This window comes from Mustela putorius, unplaced genomic scaffold, assembly GCF_011764305.1.
Source record: "Mustela putorius furo isolate JIRA1106 unplaced genomic scaffold, ASM1176430v1.1 tig00003869_pilon_pilon_pilon, whole genome shotgun sequence".
In the NCBI taxonomy this organism is placed as follows: Eukaryota; Metazoa; Chordata; class Mammalia; order Carnivora; family Mustelidae; genus Mustela; species Mustela putorius.
Window position 1 is genome coordinate 33,586,583 of NW_025422021.1, and position 24,570 is coordinate 33,611,152.

The 24,570-nt window shown below is 53.1% G+C and overlaps 1 protein-coding gene and 1 long non-coding RNA gene across 3 annotated transcripts in view; one reads left to right on the forward strand and one right to left on the reverse strand.

The window, feature by feature from the left end:
- MLPH (melanophilin) overlaps nt 1-22,200 on the reverse strand; it is a 43,092-nt gene extending 20,892 nt beyond the window's left edge. The window contains exons 1-4 of one of the 2 annotated variants that reach the window (XM_013051834.2): nt 21,926-22,200; nt 15,280-15,409; nt 1,020-1,241; nt 765-877 (exon numbers count right to left, since the gene is read on the reverse strand). In XM_013051834.2, the coding sequence (XP_012907288.1) occupies nt 765-877; nt 1,020-1,241; nt 15,280-15,389 (445 nt within the window). In that variant the 5' untranslated portion in view covers nt 15,390-15,409; nt 21,926-22,200. The remainder of the gene's footprint in view (nt 1-764; nt 878-1,019; nt 1,242-15,279; nt 15,410-21,925) is intronic. The other variant, XM_004743680.3, reaches the window with a different exon arrangement.
- A 62-nt stretch (nt 22,201-22,262) lies between these two features.
- LOC123388015 lies at nt 22,263-23,759 on the forward strand. The gene is made up of 2 exons (XR_006602560.1): nt 22,263-22,604; nt 22,776-23,759. It is a non-coding gene; the product is annotated as an uncharacterized LOC123388015 (long non-coding RNA).
- The last annotated feature ends 811 nt before the right edge of the window (nt 23,760-24,570 follow it).

The window sequence follows — 24,570 nt, forward strand, 5'->3', positions numbered from 1 at the left end:
TCCCTAGGACTCTGGGGCCAGTTGGGAGCAGCAGGGAGTCAGGGTTCCTATTGTCCCACAGCGCCACCTTGTGGTGACAACTCTGACAACTCTGAAATCGGCAGGTGCGGGTTGGTGTTGGCTCCAGGAGCTCCGGACCTCGGCTGGGCTTCACAATCCCCACAATCTTCCTTAAGACACAGATTCCTGAGCCGGCCCAGTCCCTGGAATCGGCACCTCCCAGAGCAATACTAGGTCTTCAGGGGTTCCAACGTGGCCTCTGTGAACAGGACCGCCTTTGGGGTCGAGTTTCTCAAACGCTTTGCAATGTGGCTTTCTTCCCTGCTCCCTGGGGTTCGCACCCTTGAGCCCTGTGGCGGGGCCCAGACCTCCAGCTGCAGGAAGACCCCTTGGCCCATCAGATGCACAGGGAATGTTTGTGGAAATGAGAAGATCCAGGCCCCAAATCAGACGCCCAGGGAGGAAGGGCCTGGAGAACATGCTCTGTTAACCAGAGCCTGGTTACTTGACTAGTCACTGAGTTCGAGACTTTAGCTATGAGTTCTCAACCTGCTAGGAAACCTTGAAAGGTAGGATTTCAAGCAGTTTGAGTGTCGACAGCATTCAGGACTTCCCAGGGGGCCACAGAAAGCAGCCAACCTTGTACAAAACACCCGAGAGGGCCTGACAGGGGCACACACCCATTCCAAAGGATCTACTTGGTCCTGAAACCTGAAACACACATGGGAACAAAGAGTGAGGCTGGGGAGGGGTACGCTCCTCACCTGCCCCCTGCAGCCGTCCGCACAGGGAACGGATCACTTTGGCACTCCCGAAGCGCTTGAAGCGGGCTCTCAGGTGCTGGTGGTACCACTCCAGAGAGCCAATCTTCACAACCCTGCAGAGACAGGGGGCTCAGGCCGAGGCATGGCGCTGGGAGGCATGCGTCCATGCCCACCCTTCTTCAGCCAGGCCCCCCCCAGGAGACCTATCGGGCCCTGGTACCCACAGGGTCCCTCGGATGCCAGGCCATGACTCACCTGGCCAGGTGGCAGGGGTCACAGAGCCAGCCCTGCTCCTCCGGGTGAGCATGGCTGCAGTTCTGGCAGGTGAAGAGGCGACAGTCCAGGCACTGCCTTCTGGGGGTTGCAAGGAGCCGGTAGGGCTGCAGACAGCGGGCACAGTGGGTCTCATTCAGGTGTGCTGTGTCAGCAAGCAGCTCTCTCTGGGAGCTCTCCTTCTTAATCCGGCCCTTCAACCCCCTTGGGAAAATGTCAGAAACAAGAAATCTCTAAGACACCTGCCTTGTTTTTGCAATAGGTTTTAAGTGCTTGCATGCATGGATGTTCAAGAACACACACACACACACACACACACACACACACAGAATTTTCTCATATACAGAAAACAGGTAAGTCACCCCCAGGCAGCCCTCACTGTCTGCAGGGCCAGCTCCATGCTCCTGCTCTCTCCCGGGAGGTGAGGGGGGGTGGGGGGGAAGCCCAGCAAGTTGGAGTCAAACATGTACAGTTAGGGTATTGGAATTTAAACAACTCTATTTTTACAGAAATGAAGTTGCCTTTAAACATTTCCGTGCCTCTTCACAATCTGACATTCTTCCAGGCTGCATGTCCGTGACTTTCAGTGCTAAAGGGCCACAACCCATCAGGGCTTAGAATCACAGGCTGGGACAGTTGCCACCGCTTGTCCTCACCACCTCACATAACCCATAACGGAGAGAGGAGGGACAGAGTTCCGGAACCCCAGCTTGGGGACGGAGCCCGGAGCTTTGCTGATGCACAGCCCAGAGCTCAGAGACTATGTTCCAGCACCCCGTTTGACCAGATGAGGCTGGGCCTAGCAGTCCCTAGCACCGGGGGGTCCAATGTTCCTCAGAGCAGAGTGAAGTTGGCGGCTCTGGGGAGCCCAGCAAGGCCACGGCCAGGTGGGATCCTGGGGGTGCACCTGGTCTGGCCACAGGATTATTCCCAACTCCAATTTGTTGCCCAGTCCAGCTGTTTGAGAGGAAGTTAGAGAAAAGAAAAAAGTCCAGGCGGTTCATGGGCTGGTCAGCGCTGCTACAGAGATGGCAGAGATAAAGCTCATCACAAGGGCAAGGCAGTGCTCCTCTCTCTGAGGCCCTGCTCTGCCTTGTGGCCTGAGCTAATGGTTCTGTGTGGAGGGAGGACGCCAGGCAAGTGGGGGTTGGGCACTCTCCCCAGGAGGTCACACAGAGTCCTGGGGACAAAGACGGGAGGTATCTCCTTGCAAACAGTTCGGGGTCCCTTCCAATAGGTGAGCAAGCTGAGCTGCCCACCTCCTCCCCCCAGTTTGTTCCCACACAGCAAGCCTGAAGTGGCCTCCTCTGGGAGGTGTCTGGTGCAGGAAACATCCAGCACTGGGCTGTCCTGGGAAAACCACAGCAGCACCCGCCAGACCCTTCTGGTGGGCTCACCAAATCGAACCGACTGGGAAATGTCCCCTCCACGTCATGGACCCATTCCCTCTGTTCTGGATTTTAGAGAATGTCTGCCAAATGCAGTATTTTTAGTTTTCAAAGGGATCTACTTAATCCATTCTTAGTGACAAAATCAGAGGGACCCGGGAGCCACTGTCTTGTGGGAACTCGGGGCCTGTGGTTTCCGACGGGGATAGCCCAGAGCTCTTCTAGGAAGCTCTGGGACGGGACTCCCGGTTTTAAGTGTCATTGTCTACACTTCTCTGATTTCCCGCTCTCCACTTGTTGCTCAAACACTATGGAAGGTCCCACAAACAAAACTCTAGCCTCAGCTTTGAAAACCAAGCAAACATAGCCTCGTGATGGCCGCAGTCTAAGGGCAGGGCTGTCATCCACGGAGAAAGCTGCACTGACATCTTTGCTTCAAGCCTGGGAGCACAGGGACCTGGACCCCAGTGGGGAGGGTCTCTTGACCTCCTCCATTTCCACTTTGACAGTATCTGGATCAGCTAGAAAATCTAGAGACCACCCTTCGCCTCTCTCCCAGCGGAGTGGCCCTTATTTTGCATCCAGGCAGAACCACACCCCCAGCCCAGCAGGAAGGATGGGGGCCTGTAGGACACACCACATCCTGGGACCGGAAGTCCTCTGAGATAAGAGCCATGCAGGTGGCAGCTGGACACTGACATATTCCAGGGTCAATCACTCCGATCTGGAGTTGCATGGTGAGGAGTTGCGGGGGCAGAATAATGCACACACTCTGCTTGTTGCAAAATGGGGTTGACCAGATGTCTCTCCACAATGGCTGCATCGGCAGGCAAAAGACCAACACGCAGCTCAAGTCAGTTCAAGTCAGCCCCAGGGAGAAAACACCCTGTTTGTGAGCGACCGCCAGAGCTGGAAGAAGACTTGAAACAAGCGTGCTTGTGAGCTACCTGTGATTCAGGGAGAGGAGGAAATAAAGAAGGAACCAGGCTGAGATGGAAAGACCACAGGCTATGCTCACTGAGGTGGAGGAGAGATGGCCCCAACAATGATGGGAAGGGATGGAAACTCACAATGGGAGGAAGACGGGCGGAATGACCCCCGCACATACTGCGTACCACAATTTAGAACAGGGGTTCTCAAGGTGTGGTCCAGAGACCTCTGGAGAGTCTCAAGATCTTTTAAGGGGTCCACAAGGTCAAAACTATTTTAACAACAATGCTGAGATGTTACTTCTCTTGTTTGGCCTTTGACTCCTGCACCAGTAGCGGGGAAGCAATGGTGACCGAACAGCTAGGAATTCAGTGTGGGTGAAGGCAGAGGCACAAACCGAACCAGCAACCTGCGGTATTTTCACAAGGTTAAAGAAGAGCATGTCTTTGATGAAGTACGTCCTGATTAGAGGCAGGTCCTTGATACCACAATAAGTTACTCATCTTACTAACCTTGACCCTTGAGCCGTGTCTTTGCAATACCCCACGTGAAGAAACGAGCAGCTCACACTGAAAGCATTTCCGTTCCAACCTGAAGCACGACCGGGGTCTTGACGTAAGGAGGCAGCCCGTTGCTGGAGTTCTAACATGAACTAGAATTTTTTTTCACGAAGCATCATTTTTACTTAAAAGCACAACAGGAAGCTAAACTCTTCTGTCTTGTGTGTTGGCCAGACGTTCTCTTAGAAATGAACACAGTGAGCTCGTCACTGAGAGGAAAACAAGTGGTGATATTTGTGGCCTATGACAAAACTCAAGCTTTCGAGCATGAAGAAGAACCTTGGGAAATTTATGTCTGCCACCATGAGCCTGACAGTGTCTGTCACCTAGAGGCTGCTGATGAGATCAGTGGTGATGATAATCAATGTGATTTTTTTGGCATATGATGAAATGTGTCACCATTTGGAAACTGTTTATGGTGTGACAGAACCTCACATGGATACAAGATGGGATCTGAGTGTAGGACAGATCAATGGAGTTTGGTTCACTGATACGCGTTCAGATCCCACTGTCTAACTACTTTAAGAAACCCCCAGTTGCTAGGTTCCCCGGTAATATGAAAGCACAGCATCTGTAATCATCTGGCAAGACCCCCCAAACCCACCCCCTTTTCCCAACTACACATCAACACGAGGCTAGATTTTCTTCAAATACTTCAGCCAAAACAACATATTCCAATGCATTCAAAACAGAAGCCCAAACGAGAATTCAACCATCTCCTATTACACCAGACATGGAAGGGATTTCCAAAAACACAGAACATGCCTGTCTTCTCATTTGTTTTGGAAAAAGTTATGTTTCATAAAAACGTTTACATTTAGCGTATAAGGGGTTTACTGTTGTTATTTTTCAATGGATCAATGAATATTTTAAAAATGCCTGGTTTTAATTTCTGATAGGGTAAATGTTGACTTATATAATCCATTCAAACATAAGCCCCTTGGGGTTCTCAATGATTTAAGAATGTAAAGGGACTCTGAGGCCAACATGTTTGAGAACAGCTGATTCCGGAGCACGTTTGCGGCCGCCGATGCAGAGCAAAGGGCTGAAGGGATGGGCACGTGCGGTGGCATCAGGGACAGATGGAACAGAAGCTCCACAGAGGGGTGACCCTGGGGTCAGAAACCCACAGCACCGTGCTCTGCCCGCGGACTTCCAGCTTGCTCTGGGGTGCCAACATCTGGAGCCCAGAGTAGAGGGGAGATGCCAGCTGTCCTCAAGACAGGCTTAGTGGCCTTGCAGGACATTATGAGTCTGGTGCAAGGAATGCCCTTTCAAGATGGGACAGGGGAAACGAGGTCCCCTCTTGGCCACAACTGGGTATGGAAGGGGCTAGGGGCAAATGAAGAGGGCAGAGCCACGTGTCCTTGCTCTCCCTTTCTTAGGTTGGGAGTCCGGAGGGGGAGTATGGTGGAAACGTGTGAGTAATGGGGACAGCCTAGGACCCAGGGTGCGTGGTGCACCCTCTAGGATCAGAGAGGGAGGAGCACACAGTGGCCACGCACCTGTGTCCCCCAGCAGCCACTGAAAGAGGAATGAGCTTGGACCGCAGCTTCTGCTTCTGGCTCTTGGATTAGGTGATCTTTAGACCCTGTCCCTGGAGGACAGCATGAGGTGCTGGGAAGCCCGGGGACTGGCAGTCTTGGGCTTGGGAGAAGCCACAGCACGTGAGACTGACACCAGGGACCAGGAATCTCAGTGGGGGGAGCCAGCCCCTCCCAATGCCCAGCCAGGATGATTCACGAGCCGAGGTCCTCATTCTGGAAGCAGACCTGACCCTCCACTCTGTCTCAGGGACCAGAAAGGAGCCCATGGGCAGTGCCTACAGCCAAGATCCCAGCAGCTCTGTCCCCGTGAGGACCCAAAGCAGGGCGTGTGGGGATGATAAAAAGAAAGTTAAGACTAAGCCATAAAGAGTCAGAGGAAGAGAGCAGAGTGTCAGACACCAGAGAGGAAGCTGAAGGCTCCTTCTACTCAGGCCGTGAGGACCCATGAACAATCTCAGATGGGAAACTAATGAACGGCTCTTCTCCACACAGCTCGATGGCTGTGAGTTTTGACTGTGCCACGGAAGCGGTGAACACTGGAATACAGGAAAACTCTCCAAGGGGGAGAAGAAAAGGAGCTGGGTCCTCAGAGCAGGAGTTGGAGGATCGCAGGGCGGGTGGACAACCTGCACGGCTCAGTTAGGATGAGGCAAGCTCGCGCTGGGGGGCCAGGAGTCGGCAGGCAGGTGCTTCTCTGCGAGGCGGAGAGAGGAAGCTGGAGGCCACAGGGCAGTTTCCTGTTGCTGCTCGGGCAAATGCCCACACACTTCATGACTTAAAATAACACGGCCTTTTTACCCAACAGCTCTGGAGGTCAGACATCTGACGTGGCTGTTGCGGGGCCACGATCAAGGTGTTGGCAGGACTGCACTCCTTCCGGGACGTTCTGAGGGGATGGGGTGGTATCTGTTCTCTCGCTTTTTCCAGCATCCCGAGGGCATTATTACTGGCCTGAGGCCCCTTCCTCTACCCTTCAGAGCCAGCCCAGGTGGTGGGGTGCCCCTCCCAGCCCTGTCCTGCCTCTCCACTTCCTTTGATCACCCTGGTGATCACCCCGAGCCCAGCTGGGGAGCCCAGGACCGTCTCCCCATGTCCAGGCTGGCTGATTAGCAGCCTTTGTTGCACCTGCCGGCGTATCCCCATAACCTGCCCCAGTCACAGATTCTGGGGGTCGGGAGGTGGGCGTCTCTAGGGGTTGGTTATTCTGCCAGAGTTCTGAAGGGAGAGTGGGCGAGCGGAGACCTTACTCCCAGCAGAGATTCCCAAATGTCCACTCCACAGGCCGTGCCCTTCCTGAGAAAATAACCGGCAGGTGTGCTCCCGACAGAGTGACGATTCCCAGGTGTGAGCCCAGGAAGGCGGTGCTGGGGCCGATGAGTCCCAGAATCAGGTTGCCAACTTATTGAAAGCACAGAGGCCAAACTAAGCAGGACAGTCGAAGAGTAAGTGTGTGGGTCTACAGTCCCAAGTGTGTGAATAATTACCAGGAAGGATAATGACGGGAAACAGAAACTCACTAATGCTCTGTGAAGTCCTTGGGACTGACCACAGGATGTGTGCCAACAGGACAGGTCTGACCAGTCTGCTACTGCGACAGCCAGAGGCCCCTGGTCTCGCGGGAGTCCGGGAGTCCGGGCAGCGCTCTCAGGCTAAGCCCGCCCCTCAGGCCGAGGGCGGTGCCCCAGCTAGGGGGACCTCACAACCCTTGGAGGCAGCATTTCTAAGGCCAGCCTCATCTGTCCACGTCTCACGCAGGGAGAGCTTCCGGAGAGCGTCTCAGGAGCCCGGATCTGTTTGCAGATTGTGAGCCCACAGTTCCACCTGTTTGCCTTTCTGGGGACGGCTCACACGGCTAATATTTGATTTTTGGGCTGTGCCCTTGAAAACAGGGTGTGCTATTTCAGTAAGCTCTGTCCTCACCCAGGGGCATGAGTCACTACCTGGGCTGAGCGCTCCCGCTCCCCCTGCGCTTTGCAATGACCCAGTCCTTTCCAGCACGGAGGCCGCTGAGAGGCCACCTCCACAGACAGGGGTGCAGCCCAGCAGACTGCAAACTCGGCGTCTCACCCTATCCCAGGGGCAGCCCGCACACTGGCCATTGAGTACAGGCTCTGAAATGCCATGCAAAGGCTTCCCTTTCTCTCTGCTGTGCAGGTCCGTCGGGTGAGGCTGCAGGTGTCCTGGGCCCTGGCTCTTCCCCAGATGGAGGGAGTCCAAGAGCTGGGACCTTCCGTACATGTTCCGTGCAAGGAGGTTTCCTGAAGTGCTAGTCTGTACTTAGGTGACGTTAAAAAATCACGTGTATCTTTTCTGTAGCTAAGGCCTCTTAATACCCGAGTCACAAGGATGAACATCAAACACTTAGAAAACCCTCCCCTACACAGTCTCACAGTTAACCAGTTCTGGACACTCTTCACAGACGGGCTCACCCTCAGTTTCCAGTCCTGGAATAGCAGCTAATAAGAACTGCAGAGCGGCAAGCCTGCCTAGGGAGTAAATGATGTAACATAGTAAAAGACCCAAGTGCACATTCATTATCTGTGCACACTGGAAGACGGCCGTGAGTCTTTCTGTGGTCAGGCAATGGGCTGGGTGCTGGGGACCAAACTGAGCCCTCACTGGGCTTAGATATGGGTGAGGAGACAGATTCAGACCTAAGTGCTGTGGAGGGAGATCCAGTGGGCTAAGCAGAAAGCAATGGAATTGGGAGAACAGGGTCTATTTCAGAAAGCAATGTGGGGAGGTTTGTCTGAGGCGGTGAGGTCTGAGAAGGGAGGGGAGTGATGTGAGGAGGGTGGAGGACCTGGAGGAAAGGTGACTCCTGGGGGCCATGGGGAGAAAGACAGCACGGCAGGGAGGTGGGGGGGGGAGATGTCCAGCAGAAAGATGGACTGGAATGAACTGGGGTAGCTCTGTGTGGCCAGCGAGCCACACCTGGCTCAGTGAGGCTTATCGAGGCATGAAATGTGGGATGAGAAGGAAGGAGTGGAAATGACCGTGATGCCTGGGCACTTGACCTCAGCAACCAGGCTGACTCCAAGATGGGGAAGTGGAGACCTTGGAGGAATCAAGACCTGCCTTAGACACGCTGTGTTAGAGATGCTGGTTAGACCCCAGCTGAGGGGCTCAGCAGCCATTTGTCGACATGCCTCGAAGGTTCAGAAGACAGTTCTTGGCTGAGGTCATATATTTGGGATTTGCGGTCTAGACCCACACCATCCAATATGGTAGCCACAAAGCACACGGGGTTATTTCAGCCAGTTACAATGAGAAAAAGAAAGACAAAGTTGGTTCCCCAGTTGCATCAGGCACATCTCAAGGGTTTAACAGGTGCAGGTGGCTACTGGTCCCCGCTCTGGAGAGAGACGTAGCTCAGTTCCTCGGTCCAAGGGGGCAGTGCAGGTCCAGGGGGCATCAGAACCATGGTGCTGGTGTGCACCCTCAGGGAATGGGTGTGCACAGAGCAGGACTCAGGTGGGGTCCCCGACCCTCTGAACGTGACTACTGGGTGGTCTAGGAAGATCAGCAAAGAAACAGAAGGCAGGAGACCCCCAGATGTGAGTGTGGAGGAATACAGTAAGAAAAAGGTCAATGAGCTCAGAGCCTTTGGTCTTATTAGACTTTTCTATGCATTTTTTAAAAAAGTGAAATGCCATAAACCCATACATTTTCACCACCTGCTTTTCCCACTTGGTTCCTTGTGAACTGGTCATGAAGATTTATTGCTACAGCTTTATTTCTAATGGGCTCCAGGTGATCCATTGTTGAATTCATGGTTAAAGCTGGTTACTTGGCGAAAACTTATAATTTGGGACATTGGAGTCTTTCTAGTTCTTCATTCTTAATGATCCTTGCTGTGAGGGGATATCCTCTCTTGCTTCTCTCCTTTGCATGACTTTTAGCCAAGAGCTTGCTGGCTCAAAGGGCTTGCCCCCATTGTAGGGCTTTGGGTATGCTATGCCAGACTGACCTCCACAAAGGTCTAACGTATCCCTGCATTCACCCACACTCTTCAGCCAGGCTGACTACTGGGATTCTCATTCATCTTTGGAAATACGTGAAAATGATATATTTTGATTAGTTTGTATTTCTTTTGTTATTCTTGCAGTTATTTCTTCATCTTTTTTCTTGACTATGTGCATTTCTTTTTTGGTGAATTTCCTGTTCATATCCTTTTCCCATTTCATTGGGTTTTTGGGTGGTTTTCTAATTTGGAAAACTTACTTATCTTTTTAATTTTAAGAAGCCCCTTATATATCAAGGATAGGAATCCTTGCCATTTCTGTTATATTGTTTCTTCTTTTTAAAAATTATTTTTTTTCAAAATTTTGTATGTACGCATTTATTTAGTCAATACTTATCAATTGTTTTTGTTCTAATTTCTCCCTGCGTTGCCATATGTTGGTTCTTTCACTGCAAGATTCTATAGGTATTTACCCATATTCTCTCCCAGGAATACTCCTAGTTACATGGCTCATGTTTTTAACATTTCAATTAAAAATCTGAGATTAACTCTCACTCCTCCTGGTGGTCAATTGTCCCCAGACTAACCTTTCCTACTGGTATGAAACGTTACCTTTGTTGTAGCAGAAGTTGTTATACACACTGCGTATTTCAGACTTTTTCATATTGTTTAATTGGTGACATCTGTGAAGGACCACTTTAATTATTGTAGCACTGAAATAATTTATCTCCTGGAACAAAGCCCCTCTTACTAATTTTATTTAAACTGTTCTATCTTACATCTTTGTTCTTCCATACCATTTTCTCACATTCCCCAAAGTACCTTGAGAATTTGACTGGGGTTATGGTTTACTGATTCCCCTGCAGTCAGACGCTCGTGTTCTCTAGAGCACGTGGTGTCACCTGTTATTTATTTCACATTTTTGAATGTTGCTCCTTATGTTTTGTGTTATTCTTCATACTGCTTTTGCACATGGCTGATATGTATGTTTCTGGGTACCTCATCTTTTTATTGTAAATAGAATCTTTTTTTATGTATCTTCTAACCGATTATTTTTGATGTCTAAGAAGGGGACCCTGATTTTTTTTTCAATATTCTTCTGTAATTAGCCTTTTTTTCCTGGTTTTACAAAGAACGACCTTGGGTTTTCACATCTGCAGGTTGTAGCTATGGCTCTCCATGACCACAGGCTTTATTTTGTTACCTTCTCTAATCGCATCGGCCAGCACATCATGAGCAAGGCTAAATTAGCGGTGATGAGTGCCAATGATAGAAGTCCTTTGCTTGTTTCTAACATTAATATATCCTGATGACTCTTGTTTGCAGGACTCTTTCATCATGTTAAGAAAGTATTTTTATTTCTATTTTATTAATTTAACAAAATTATCAGAAATAGCATGCTACCAAACACTCTTCTGTGGCACTGAGATCATCCTATGGTTTTTTTTTTAAAGACTATATTTATTTATTTAAGAGAGAACAAGAGCATGAGAGCGGAGGGGGAGGGACAGAGGGAGAGATGCAGGCAGATCCCAGGACACACTGGGATCCTGATCTGAGCCGAAGGCAGATGCTCAACCCACTGAGCCACCCAGATATCCCAAAATAATCCTACATTCTGTCTCCTAGCACCCGGGGTGGCTCGAAGCCCAGGCCCTGCACCAGGTAGCAGACTCGGCATAAAGAGGACGGGGCTCTCACACAAGGGTCTGTCCATTTTAAGGCTCAATGTTCATCCACAGCAAGACACACGTCCTCATTATACAGCCCACCAGTCAGGACTCGATGGTAGGAAACAGGTAGTAAGTTAAATCTACCCTAAACCGCCTTACAGATGCCAATGTTGTTAACATCCTAATTTTGTCTATCTCTGAATTTTGGATTCTTTGGAGGGCAGCATCAGGTCCTGATGGGAGGCCAGGAATGATGGGACACTTTGTACAGTGAACACCCCACTCCCAAGTGCCTGGCCCCACACACCAACCGCAGGGAGAGATTTCTATGTGCCAAAGACGGCGTGGCTTCCTTCTTTCTTGTCCACTTCCTGAAAGAGCCCGCAAGGAAAGCCACCCATTCGGGTATGTCTGCCACTCTGTGTGTCTGCTTCCTAGGGGAGCTAGACCCTAGGAAAACTCCATCCAGTTGATTCGGAGGAGCGGCATCTGTGTTGTCACTCCGCCCAAGGATCAGCGACCTGGGCCAGCTCATCTGTCACGTGCTTTGACAGAGGAGACCCAACGGTGTGTTGCTCCTACAGTTTGATCCAGCAGGTGCTGGATCCTTACAGTGGACTCCTGCTTCCACGTCTGGGGAGAAATGCACCTAATACACATTTCTGCTAACTTGTAAATATTAAAAGAAATACTGTTGTTGTCCAATGTTTTCCAATTGGTCTATGCAGTGGTCGTTTAGCAAATGGCTCTGCGCCAGATTTGCTCCCTGCGAGTCAGGCCCGTACGCTGTGTCCTCCTGATGTGTATTCGGGATAGGAAAGTTCTTCTCATTTAGTGAACACGTTTCTTGGTTTCACAGTTGTTTCCCCATTCACTCGGTTCTATCAGTGGCTGTGGCTGGTTCCGTGAGCCGAGCCTTCCATCTGGCATCCCTTCTGGAGATGCAAAGACTTCAGAAACCCAACCGAGCGATTCCCAAGGTGCTCGGTTGGTCACAGCCACCAGCTCGTGGTCATCGGACCATGATTTCTCTGTTCAGCTGGTTCAAAGATCAGAGAACTAGAGTGCTGACACGACAGCCAACCGCTCTGTCGAACCAATTCTGGTGTCAGGAACCCAGTGTCTTTATTTTTAGGCTGGTTGAGCCGTGCCCCTTCCCAGCAGAGTTGCCTGTCTGGGTTGAAATTCAATCCACGTGTCCTGACCTCATGATGCTCATTGTGTCCACCCCCCTGCCTTGGGACCACACGCCCAGGTCCTGCGGCGGCCTAGGGTCAGCGGGATGCTGCAGCAAATGTTCCTCATGGTCAGAGATGGCTTTAGTTTGTGTTGCATATTTAGCTAACAGCACAGTGAACGAGAGACGAAATCATCAAAAATGGTAAGAGCTATAAAAGCCCTTCTCTTCCTCCTCCCTCCCAGAATGACTCTTTTCTTCCCAAACGTATCACCTGCTATTTCCCTGTTTGTGCTGCAGGAACCGGTCACGGTAATGGACCTGGGCTTCACTACCCTTGGCTCAACATTACTGTGACACAGCCCTTCCCCGACACGGCCTCACAGCAGCTCACATTTCCAGACGTGGGACAACACTCCATGGCATTAATGTCCCCCAGGCAGCCTCCTCTGGTCTGAGAGGGGGCATTTGACAAACCCACCCCAAGCACAGGGCAGGCCCAGTCGACACAGCAGAGCGGGCCCATCCCCCCACACCCCTGCCTCCCACTTCCAGAACTATCTTTTTCTGAGCAGATGGCATCAGGCATTCCTGAGTGAGGGGGCACCCTGACCATATCTGTCCTGGGGGTCTGGCCTGGGCCATAGGCTGTACCCAGGACAGGGGGAATCACGGTTCACACTGCTGTAGAAGCCTTCTGTTTGCAACAGCATCGACAAGCCAGCTGGGCCTGGCTCCTCTTGGCAATGTGAACGGCCCCGAGGACTCTGACAGTGAGGAATGTTGGATGTCAGAAGGGACTCACCTTCATGCAATAAGCACAGGGCTTTCTGCGAGACCCACTTCAGCCGTCTACACCAAGGAGGAGCAGCCCAGCTCACGGGTCTCTGGGACAGAGACTGCCTCTTGCGACCTGGCCCAGGGGCTCCTCCCTCTGCTCCCTGGGAGCTGGGTTCCCCTCCTTCACATTTACCCGTGTTCCCATTTACACTTCAAATACACGTGGACAACAGCTGGGCTACCTGCAGGCAGGGTGTGGCCCATCCCTGGGGACGGGGGCGCTGTCAAGAGGGAGGGGCAGGCTGGTTTTGCTGGCACGAACATTGTGGCCCCCGTCAGGGCCCAGAGGTCATGACCAGGGTGGGGGAGCTGTTCTGGTAAGAGTGAGAGGATGCTGCAGTGTTCACAGGAAGAAGGGAAAGAGAGGGTGGCAAAGCGGGGTCATCGGAGGCAGAGGGAGACGGGACAGAGCGAGGGCAGGCAGCTCTGGCCCCTGCATGGGACTTGGAGGTCGGGTCAGGTCCAGACCTGCCAAGGGCTCCAGTGCAAGTTATAGTGTGGGCGCATTAGGACCCCTCCCCGCTGTCACCATGCTTGTTTCCCTGAGTGTCTGGTCCTTTGTCAGGGACTTTGTTCTGTGTGGGGACCCAGAGGTCCCCTCAATGCTCGTCCTTCTCTGTCTCCTTGGGGGCTCTGGACTCTCTCCTGCAGGGGGGTCTCCTTCTGCCTGGTGACAACACCCTGGGGTCAGTTGAGTAATGCTCCTCCCATGTGAAGACTGTGTACATTCCTAGTTCCTGGGACCGTGCATATGGGGATTGTGCGGACGGGATGTAGTCAGATGTCTTGAGGTGGCAGGCTCCTCTGGATTTTCTGGGTGGGCCCAGTGTCATCACAGGTCCTTACAAGGCGCAGAGGGATAAGGAGGGGGAAAGTGGAGTCAGGGCTGGGTGCCAGGCTGACCGCCCGGAGGACAGAGGCTGGGCCAGGGGCCAGGGAGTGCGGGTACCCTGGATGCTGGGGAAGGCAAAGACAAAGATTCCTCCCTGGAGCTTCTAGAGGGAACACAGGCCTGCTGACACCTTGATGCTCAGACTTCTGACCTCCAGAACCAGGAGAAATGTGTGCATGGTAAGCCACTAAATTTACAGTGATGACAGCAGCCCCAGGAAGCTGACACAAATACCAGCTATTGGTGAGAAGTCCACAAGCCGTTCTGAGCTCCCAGCCGGCACACGCGGCATCCACTTGTCCATCTCATGTCCCACAGACAACCTAACTGCAATGTGTCTGAACCCTTTCCTGGTTCCCTTAAACCTGCTCCTCGTGGCCGTCCGCCGGGGAGGCGGTGACCACCCAGCTACTCAGGCCAGGACCCTGGAGTCTACCCTTGGCACCCATGCATGCGGGTGTGGGCAGACTTGCTGGCTCCGCCCTCAAAGTCCACCTGACCGCTCATCGGGAGCCCACGGCTAGCGGAGCAGAAGCCGGGTCTCATCCCCTGCTTGACGGCGGCTGGGACTCAGAAGGCCCGGGTCCCACAGCGCCTGCCAGGCCCCACACGCTGGCACCCCACTCCCTCCTACCCGCTCTCTGCTTCTGCCCAGAGTGCCCTTTCAGGAGTCTGCTTTGCTGCCCCCCCCCTCCCTGAATCATTGCTGCAGTGTCCCCTTGATAGGACTACCCGCCCCCACGGTCACCGAGAAAGGATGATAAAGGTGCACAGGGCACAGCTAAGTGTTATGGGGGTGGGGTGGGGTGTGTGGGGGGGTAAATAATGGCGGAGGGTGTTGGTTCCACCCATGGCTGCCCGTTCAAGGATGGGTGCCACCCAGCACTCTGGAAAGACAGACAAAGCCAGTCTTGGTCCTAAAACCGCTCCATTCCGGCCTTCTGGGTATTTCCCTATTCTATCACCTCTAGCTTGCTATGTCACGGCCGAAGCATCACCAGGCTCAGGAGACAAGGTGACCCTGAAGCTGGGTCAACAGGAAATAGGACTATTCAGGGAACACCTAAATGCAGGCTAGAAAGTCAGATCCCCTCGTTTCAATTAGGTGGAAGCCAAGCCCAGAAAGGGGGATGGTTCCCAGTGGCCGGCTTCCCATCCCGTGTCCTGCACTGATGCTTCCTGCTGTCTGCCCGTCCGGGGCACCCCGCGAGGCACCCCCTCCCCCCTCTGCAGAGGACCACGGAGAGAGGGGCTCGGCCCCACACACTTACTCCAGTCTTTCCTCTTCTTTCCTTCTCAGATCAAAGTCCCTCTGAACCACTTCCCAGACGTGCTTGGCCTCTTCATCCGTGAGCTTGGAAAGATCCAGTTTTCTCCCCATCTTGCTTGTCGGGGTCACACCTGGAAAAGACAGCATCACCGGTGGTCACCCCGGAAGCCTGGGACAGCAGCTAAGCCACAAAGTAAGAGGCAAAGCAGAATACACGGAGTTCTGGGCAGTTTGTCTGGACCTGGGTGGAACGTTTTTCTAAAACAGGCCAATTTGTGTAGTTTAAAGGTGTCATACTTATGTGTGCAATCCCTGCACCCTTGGGACTCACACACTTAGCCACGGGGCCCTCTGTCCTTCCGCTGTGACATAACGTCGGTGATGTCAGTATCTAGGGGCATCCCGCTTTCTCCCATCCCCGGGCCATGCTCTGCCACGGGACCCCCAGAAATACTGGGGAAATGCTGGAGATGCGCTTCATCCCTGGGGCTTCTGCCTTAGAACTCCTGGGGGAGCAACACCATGGAAACGAGGAAATGTCTCCCCAGATTCCTGGTCAAGGTGTGGAGCCGGCCAGTGCGCGCCCTGCTGAGAGGTGGCCCTGGTGTGATGCCTGTGAGGTTACAGTGTCTGTGGGGTGGGGGAGGGGGATGCGCGTTCTTCCCATGGTGAGTCGAAGTGCAGGCCAATGACGGAGTACCAAGCCCCTGGGCAGCAAGATCAGCGGGAGCTCGGTCTACCCGAGCTTCCAACCCGGGCGCACGCTGGCTTCACCGGCAGCTCGGGCTGCGCTGACATCCTTGCCTCACCCTCCAAATCCTGACTTCATTCAACTGCTTAACAGAATTAAGGGCCCTTTAAGATTGTGTGGCGCCCTGATTCTAGGTCACCTGCTGGCCAGGAAGGAAACTTCAGGTCATTTTATGCCCTATTTGTAGACGATAAGCCAGATCCAAGTCAATGCTAAAAGGGCAAGGAAGGAAAACCCAAACAAACGCCAAAAGCCAAGATAAGTAGAACCTTAGAACCTTGCATGCTGTTCAAAGTGCTTCATATGGGGTGCCTGGGTGGCTCCGTCAGTTAAGTGTCTGCCTTCGCCATGATCCCAGGGTCCTGGGATGGAGCCCGGTGTCTGGATCCCTGCTCAGCAGGCACCCTGTTTCTCCTTCTCCCTCTGCCACTCCTCCTACTTGGGCTCTCACACTCTCTCAAATAAATAAATAAAATCTAAAAAAACCCCAAAACAATAACAGTGTGCCTCGTGGACAGATTTTCAAACCCTGCCCCAGACCTCCTGATTCAGAATTTGTGTTTTAATGAGATTCCCGGGGTTGGGGGCCATGTTCAAACAGGAGTGGGCCGATGTTGCTGGTCCTGGGACCCCTCTGAGCCGGAAAGCTCTAATGAAGCAGGGCAGGGACGCTGAGGGGTTGGCTGAGCAGAGAACGGGGGACGGATGGGCCCTCCTGCTGGCTCTTCCCACAGAGAAATCACAAGGGCCTCACAAATGCCAGTGCTGCCATCACACGGGGCACGACACTGAGGCGTTACCACACCAGGGAGGACTTTGCCCAGGGATTTGAGCAAGCAGGGTTGGGGGAGCTTCCTAGAGGTCCCAGAGGGGACCACCTTGCTCACCCCATCATGCCCATCCTTTGAACATTTCTTTGCACCTTCTGCTGTGACCGCCACTGTCCTGTCCGTCCCTGTCAAGCTCTAGGAGGGACAGACTTTGTCCTTTGCCTGGCATGCAGCAGGCACTGTTCTGGGCTCCCAGTGCTCTGACCCCCTGCCCGCTGCCCCTCAGCCCAAGGACGAGGCTGCCACACTCATGTCAGCTCTTCTCTAGGCACCAAGGCTCAGGGGAAGATGTGGGTCGGGTGACAGTTGTGCCGGGGGGGGAACAGAGTTTGAGAATCTCTGTGTGACTTCAACAAGGCTTCACTGGGGTCTGAAGCCCGTTTCTCGGGATCCCGTCTGTCTGCTCTCCCTGGGAATTCTTTAAGCTGACTGAAAACTTGATTTTGCTTCTGAATTCTGGGGAGCAGCTCTCTTCCAGTGCTGCTGACCATGTGAACGTTCATCATGGAGACATCAACAAACTTGCTCTGGGCCAGGGATGGACTCTGATTTGTTTTACAAGGGGTCAGTTTTGTCAAGTGACCTTTTCAGGGCAGCATCCAGATACCATCTAAAACGAAAATTTCTATAGAGCTCCCATGGCCCTCAACTAAAATATTCCCTGACTTGTGCCTTAAATCGGTGAGAAATAATTTCTTCATTTTTTTGCACCAAATCCTCAGTATTTCCCCCTTTGAGCATGATGCTGACTGTGAATGATGCGTTCCAAAGTCGCCTCAATGTGCCAAACTCATTCAAACTATTTTCATCAACAGCTGAATTTAGATTTTTGGACAAGAAAGCGTTAAAACAAAATTCCCTGTTGCCGTTCTAGAATACATGATTTCTGGTTTTTGAAAAACTGGAAGAAAAAATTCTTTCTTGGTGGATGACTGGGGTTGATTCATTTTTCTCAAACCAGTTTTGAAAAAGAAATTGTATCCTAAGAAGCACATTCATGGTGAGAGAGCCGTGACCGTCAGCTGACTAATTACCACCGTCTCCTCTCCAAAGAGACACAGGCTTCCTTTAAGAAACTTAGATAGTGGGCGCCTGGGTGGCTCAGTGGGTTAAGCCGCTGCCTTCGGCTCAGGTCATGATCTCAGGGTCCTGGGATCGAGTCCCGCATTGGGCTCTCTGCTCAGCATGGAGCCTGCTCCCCCCCCCCCTCTCTGCCTGCCTCTCTGCCTACTTGTGATCTCTGTCTGTCAAATAAATAAATAAAATCTTAAAAAAAAAAAAAGAAACTTAGATAGTGAGGGGCAGGAAACAAAAGGAAAGTAGAATACTCTTCTCGCCATGCAAGCCTAGTTAGCCAAGAGCATGCTCAGTGGCTGGTAAGCGGATGGATGAGAAGGCCCCTAGCTCGCCAGAACAGTCCCTTGACGCTGAGGACATGGCCCCCCTCCCCTCCCACATCCTTCCTCTCCCCTCCCTGGGGCGCCCCTTCCCCAGACTGTTCCTTCTCTTGGGAGCTTCTTGCTCATAAGGAGGGCTTCTTGGTTTCCCAGCCTGGGCAGCAAAGACCACCAAGGCCCCGGGGACCAGATGCACGCTGGACCTGGAGGGTCTGGACACCTCTGGTAGAGGGGTGCCCGCCAAGACCAGGTGAGCCCCTCAGAAGCAGGCTGACATACGCACAGGGGGGACCAGGAGGCCGAGAGCAACAAGCGGCCCCACCTGCTTCTACAGAAATGGTGGCACCGTGGCTTAGCTCCCTCTTGGAAGTTCTGATCGTGACACTGAGTTATCATGGGAGATGACCTATGTTCACTATACTGTTTAAAAAGCCAGAATGGACGTGATCTAGATTGTGGAAAACACGGATCTGACCCAGCCAAACCAAGCACCATGCGGTTGGACGTCACCTGAAAAACTGAGCTTAGTGCTTATGTTGAGCTCTGACCCAACTTCCAGGAGAGCCCGAGGTTCGGGGAGAGGAGGGAAGGAAGAGGGATTCCAAAGCTTGGATCCGCCTGTAGGAGGCTGTGCCATGCTCTGGGGTGAATGGAGGGAGAGGCTCCCGGCGCAGCCAGGGGCTGAGAGCCAAGGGCCTGTGACCCGAGTCTGCATCTACCGTGACTGAGTCTTCCCATTTAGTGAATTAAGGACATGCAGAGGCTTTTAGTGCTTTTTGAACACTATCTTTAGAAAGTAACCCTAAATTGCATGGACAATACTTTCTCGACTTGAACATTTACAATGCACAGACCAAAAGTCACTGGGACCTGGGGGAGACATTGTTGGCACCCCCTGTGGCTTGCCTCGGGCTGATAACGCTGTTGTGGACAGCCCCCTGTGAGGCACAGCCACACTGTGGAACCAAATGGGCTCAAAGAGGGGTCAGCCCTTTAGTTAATTATCTGTCTCCCATCACTACACACTGTGCTTGCTCCCTGAGACCCCGATCTGCCCCTGGAACCCCTCTATCCACAACAGTCCTGGGGGAGCAAGAGGGCAGAGAGCCTGTGGACCCATCCACCACCCAGGGGAGGGGCTGCTTTTGTCCCTGCTCCCTCCCAGGGAAACCTCCCAGGGCATGTGTGGCGGGGAGGGCTGACTCCGCCGGGCTCCAAGTCATGAGGTTCCTGCGTGAAATGCTTTCAATTTCGCCTGTTCCACTGCTCAGATTTAATCACCTTTTTAATCTCTGAGACGGTTAGCCCTCCCTAATGGTTTTGTAGTTGTAATGGAGAAAAGCAAGGGTGTCGTGGTGATAAAAGAGTTGCAAAGACCATGGAATGGGTTTTACACCACGGGTATATCCCAGATGCGGACCACTGAATTTCAATGGTGCTTCGTGTTTCTTTCTCTGTTCAAGAATTGCATTCGTAGTCTGGCCAAGTTCAAGGGAAGTGTGGGTGGGGGCTCCTCCTACAGGACATTTGACTTGACCAGCCTCCTGGGTCAGCTGCCCTTTGAGCCTTGGAACAATGGCGCTTATGAGCGGTCACCTGCCCTGAGCAAATAAAGCTGGAAAACAAGTCCAAGTTTGTCAAGAAATGCCCAAGTCCCAAAGGAGGCAGGAAGGCTCTCTGACTCAGAGTCGAGGCCACGGCGGTGTCCTTGCTGATAAAGGTGCAGACACATTCCCAAAGGAAGGCAAAGGTGCCAGCTGCGGGGCCCTTGGTGTTGACCCTGCTGGCTGTTTCCCAAATGCCACCCTCTGCGCTGGCGGGTGTGGCTATTTCTGTGGCCAGACCTTGCCCCAGCCCTTGTCAGCGGCAAAATGAGCGCATTTCCACCAGAAGCTTCCCCAGACCCCCACTCAAGGTGCTGCTGCTCCAGCAGCAACCGCACTGGGGGAGGTCTCTATAGCTTGCCCACCCCCACCTGCACCTGTCCCTTCTCTCTGCTTTCTCAGGTCTCTGGGCGGTTGCTGATGAGACTTGTCAGCTATACACAGATGCAGCTTCTGCATGTGCAGCTAAAGCTTCAGCCCCAGTGTCTGCAGGAAGAATGGGTGAGGGGTGAGGCTGCAGAGAGAGGACAGGGCCAAGGGTCAGGAGCCCATGCCGGTGCAGGCACCAGCTGGCCCTGTGACCTAGGTCAACTTCCCGCCCCTCTGGATCTCAGCTTTCCCTTCTGGGGTCATGGGCAGGTTCGGCCTCCAGGAGCTCTCCAGCCCTCTCCAGCCCCACAAGCTGCCTGAATATTAGAGAAAGGGGAGGCTATAGGACGGGGGGAGGGGCAGAGCTTTCCCTCAGGGGTTGCTTCTCAAGCAAGATAGTCAGCCTCAGAAGGCTGACCCAACCATGTGGGCTCACACACACACAAGCAAGCACCATGTTGTCATTCAAGGGCACTGAAGTCACCTTTCCCGTTGGCCTTCAGGGCTCTGAAACCTCCTTACCACCCCAAGCCCCCCAGCAGAACCACTCAGCTGATTTTCATGTCTCAGTCTCTAATGTCTTAATCAGTAAGACCCACTGACGTCTCTTCCGTGATCCTGGAACTGTCCTCAGTCAATCCTCCAGAGCATCTACCACCGTGCCCAATTTTTGGATGTGGGGAGGCCCTGGGGATTTGGAAGGGGACGGGGCTCTTGACCAGGAAAGCTGTGGCTTGGCTAGGGTCCTCTGAGTGGCCCAACAATGACGTGGAGGCAGGGACGTCCAGGAAAGAGGTGAACGAGCTGGATCCAACGCTCCCCACAGGCAGCAAGCCCTTGCCCTTTCTGCGGGCCTCCCAGCCACAGCCAGTGCCTGCCTTGGCATATAGTAGGCTCGTGTGGGCCACACCTCCCCCAATACCATCCAGACCTCTCAGAAAAAAATATGTACATATGATTTAAAAAAAGAACACACCACATTAAAATAAAAAGTAGATGCCCAGCTGAAAATAGAGTTTTCAATACTGGGTTAAGGTTAGTGGGAAACAGGTGTCTAAGCCTGGGAAACTATAGGGGATTTATAAGGGAGGGTTAGCTCAGGCCAGGACCTGGGTCCTGTGTCCACTACACCACGCCCATCGTCCACAGGTGGTGGGGGGGGGCTATCTCTGCAACTAGGCAAATGGGTGGATTGAAGCGGGGAGTGCTCTCTGTAAACAAAGATGACTATATTAAAGCTGGGGCTTTTGGAAAGCAAGAGGAAGGTCAGGACCCCCTCCCATGGCAAAACATCATCATGGCTCTTTCCCCCAAAATCAGCCCCGCAGTTGAGGTGGAAGACTTTCATCAGAAGGCCTTGGGCCCCTGGGAATCCAGCCTTGGGTCCCCTCCGTTGACCGAAACTTCAGCCCTGTCCGCGCTCGGACTACAGTAGGCTGTGATTCAAAGCACTGTCCAAAATGGGCTCCATGAAAACCCAGTAGTCTGATCAGGGTATCCGTGAGACCTGGGTTTGGTGGAAAGGGAGCGCCCTCCTCAACAGCCTGGACCAGGGTCTGGGAGCTCCACCCCCGCACTGGGGTATTTTCACCACTCGGAGCTGCACACAGCACCACGGACCCTCCCTACGCCTGGGCCCCCAGTCCTGGGCACCACCCGGACTGGCCTCGCCGTTCCCCCTTCTGACTGCACTCACCAGCTGCTTTCTAGAGACGGGCAGGCCCTGGCCCTGTTCCCGGGGTTGCTCTCTCTGGTCCGGCGAAGGAAGGCAGGCGACCAGGTAGGGCGTCGGGTCCGGGCGCTCTGGGGCAAAGCAGGATGGTCCGGGCCAGGGAGGGCGCGGGAAGCACGGGGCCAGGTAGGGCGCAGGGGGGCGAGGCAGGGCGCGGGGCGCAGAGCACCTGATCTGCGCGGCCCGCGGGGTGCGGGCTAGGTCCGGGTGCAGCCGGCCGGGTCACGTGGGTCGAACCCCGCCCCCCGTCCCCCGGTCCCGCCCAGCTCCGGGAGAGCCTCCCGGTGGCGCGCAAAGGCCGAGCGCGAGTGGTGCGAGTGGCGCGGGTGGCCCGGGAGCCGGGGAGCACGCCAGACTCCGCGCCCCAAGCCAACCTCTGGGAGATAGGTGGCGGGGAGGGGAGGGTTGAGCCCACACCCGGGAGTTGCGTTGACTTCGCCGGGTGCTGCTGCTGACTTGGCCCTACCCTCAGGGCCAGGGGACCCGTCGCCTGAACACGCCCTCGGAGCGCGCGGCCCTTCTTTAAATTCCTACCCAATTCTGCAGGGGAACGCGGTTTACTCTGGCCTTACCAATGGGGAAACTGAGACTCAGGAAAGAGCTTTACCCAAAGCCACCGACTAATAAGCGGGAATGCCAACTGGTGAGTAGGACTTGGGGTCCCGGGCTTCGTCGCGCAGGTCCCGTACCTCTGGCCGCCCTGCATCCTGCCCGGCGTCGGGAAGCTCCTGGGCCGGGAAGCCCACAGCGCCAGGATCCCCCGCGCGGGCTCGGCACCGAGGCCTTGCCTAACCGAGGACCGTCCTGCACCGAGGACCAAGGACCGGGTTGCACTGTCGCGGCTCTCGGCAGAGTCAGCAGATGGGACGCACAGACCAGACGGGGTGCCATCGGAGGACACGGTCGGGGCAAACATCCCCCGACCTCCCCGCACCCTCCTTGCCCGGACTAGGAGCTCAGGACCGCTTCAAACCCAGCTGTCCCAAGCGCCGCCACCAGCCCCAGCCACCTGTGCTTCGGAATTTCCAGGGACAGTTTGGGGACCACCGTCTTCCCTCTCTCCCCTCTCTCTTCCGGAGCTGGTGCCCCCTCCTCCTTCTCCCTTGTCATTAAAAAACACTGGAATGAAAAGTACACCGCCTCCTCCCCGCCTCCCCGCCGCAGGAACTACCTTTTAAACTCAGTTTCCATTAACTACAAAATGGGATAGGATGATTAACAATACAAAATAGATGGTATTAGGTGAAGACACACCACCATCTACGTTTTGCGGACAAGGAAACTAGACCTCATGGGATCATTGCCATGTCACATTGGATAATTTGTACCCAGTTTTCAAAAGCCACAAAACGCTGTTGCAGTTAGTGTTTGCCTGGCGAAGCTCCGCAAGTGAAATTGGGTGTTTCAGGCCCGTGGGCTGCTTCAGGATAGGAGCTCTCACCAAACATCTTCAACTGGGGTGTGTGTGTCTGTGTGTGTGTGTGTGTGTGTGGGCACATGAGTGCACAAGCTGTGGAAATAGTGCAACTTAAAGCCCAGCTTCCCTAGCCCATGGGAGCCCATTCCTGTTTTTTCATTTCCTTACCATATATTTACCATTGCTTGTAAAATTAATGAATCTCTTAAAAGTTGGCCTCAGAACTATAAGTTCCTTAAGGGCAAAAGTGGGTTAAATTTTTTTTTTTGTATACTTTAGTGTTTATTTTCTTAAATGAGTGGGTTATAAAGAATGTACAGCCGTGATTCGTGATGATACATGATAAAGATGTATGGCAAAGAATATAAACAGTATAAAATGAAAAGTCAAATTCCCTCTTGTTCCTGCTTCCAGTCCCACTCCCCAAAGGCAGTCATTGTTAATGGGGTCTTGTGCATTGTTCCAGAATTATTGTGGGTGGTTAAATACATGGACTCTGGATCCAGCTGTGAGAGCTGGACTCCCGGCTGGGTGTGTTATCATCCAGCGGTGTTACCCAGGGCATGTTACTTAACCTCCCCAGGACTCGCTTCTCCCTCTACATCCTGGATTGTTCTGCATCCATATACATAAAGCTCTTGGATGAGACCTGCTATGCAGTGAGGATTTCGTAAAAGTTTACAACTATTAGTAGACCCAATTCATTCTTTTTAATGGTTGCAGAGTATCCATTGCCTACGTTTATCATAATTATTTTACAGTCTTCTATTGAAGGACAGTTAACTGTGGTCTAACCGTCAAAATCGTGATAAGTTGCTGTCTCTAATCATGAGAACCCTTTCAAATTTTGCCAGTCATCTCTATAATATCCTTTATTGCAAAGGATCCAATTTAGAATGTCTTGATTTCCTATATTAGCTATTTAGGGGAGATGGGGAGGGGACAGGGAAGAGAGGAGAGAGAGTTTAGCTGGGGCACTTGGTGGCTCATGGCCAGGATCTTGGGTGTCCTTGCTTCTCCTCCCCCTGACATTCCTGCCTTGCCTGGTCCTCACCTTTGGGATTCTGCTCACCTCCATCTGCTCCCCAGCTTCTCGGAGCTCTCATTGGTGGTAACCCGTGGCTCCCTGACAGTTTGCCCCTGCCCCAGGGACTATCCTGCCTTGTTCACTTGCTTAGGGGCTGGTATTGTC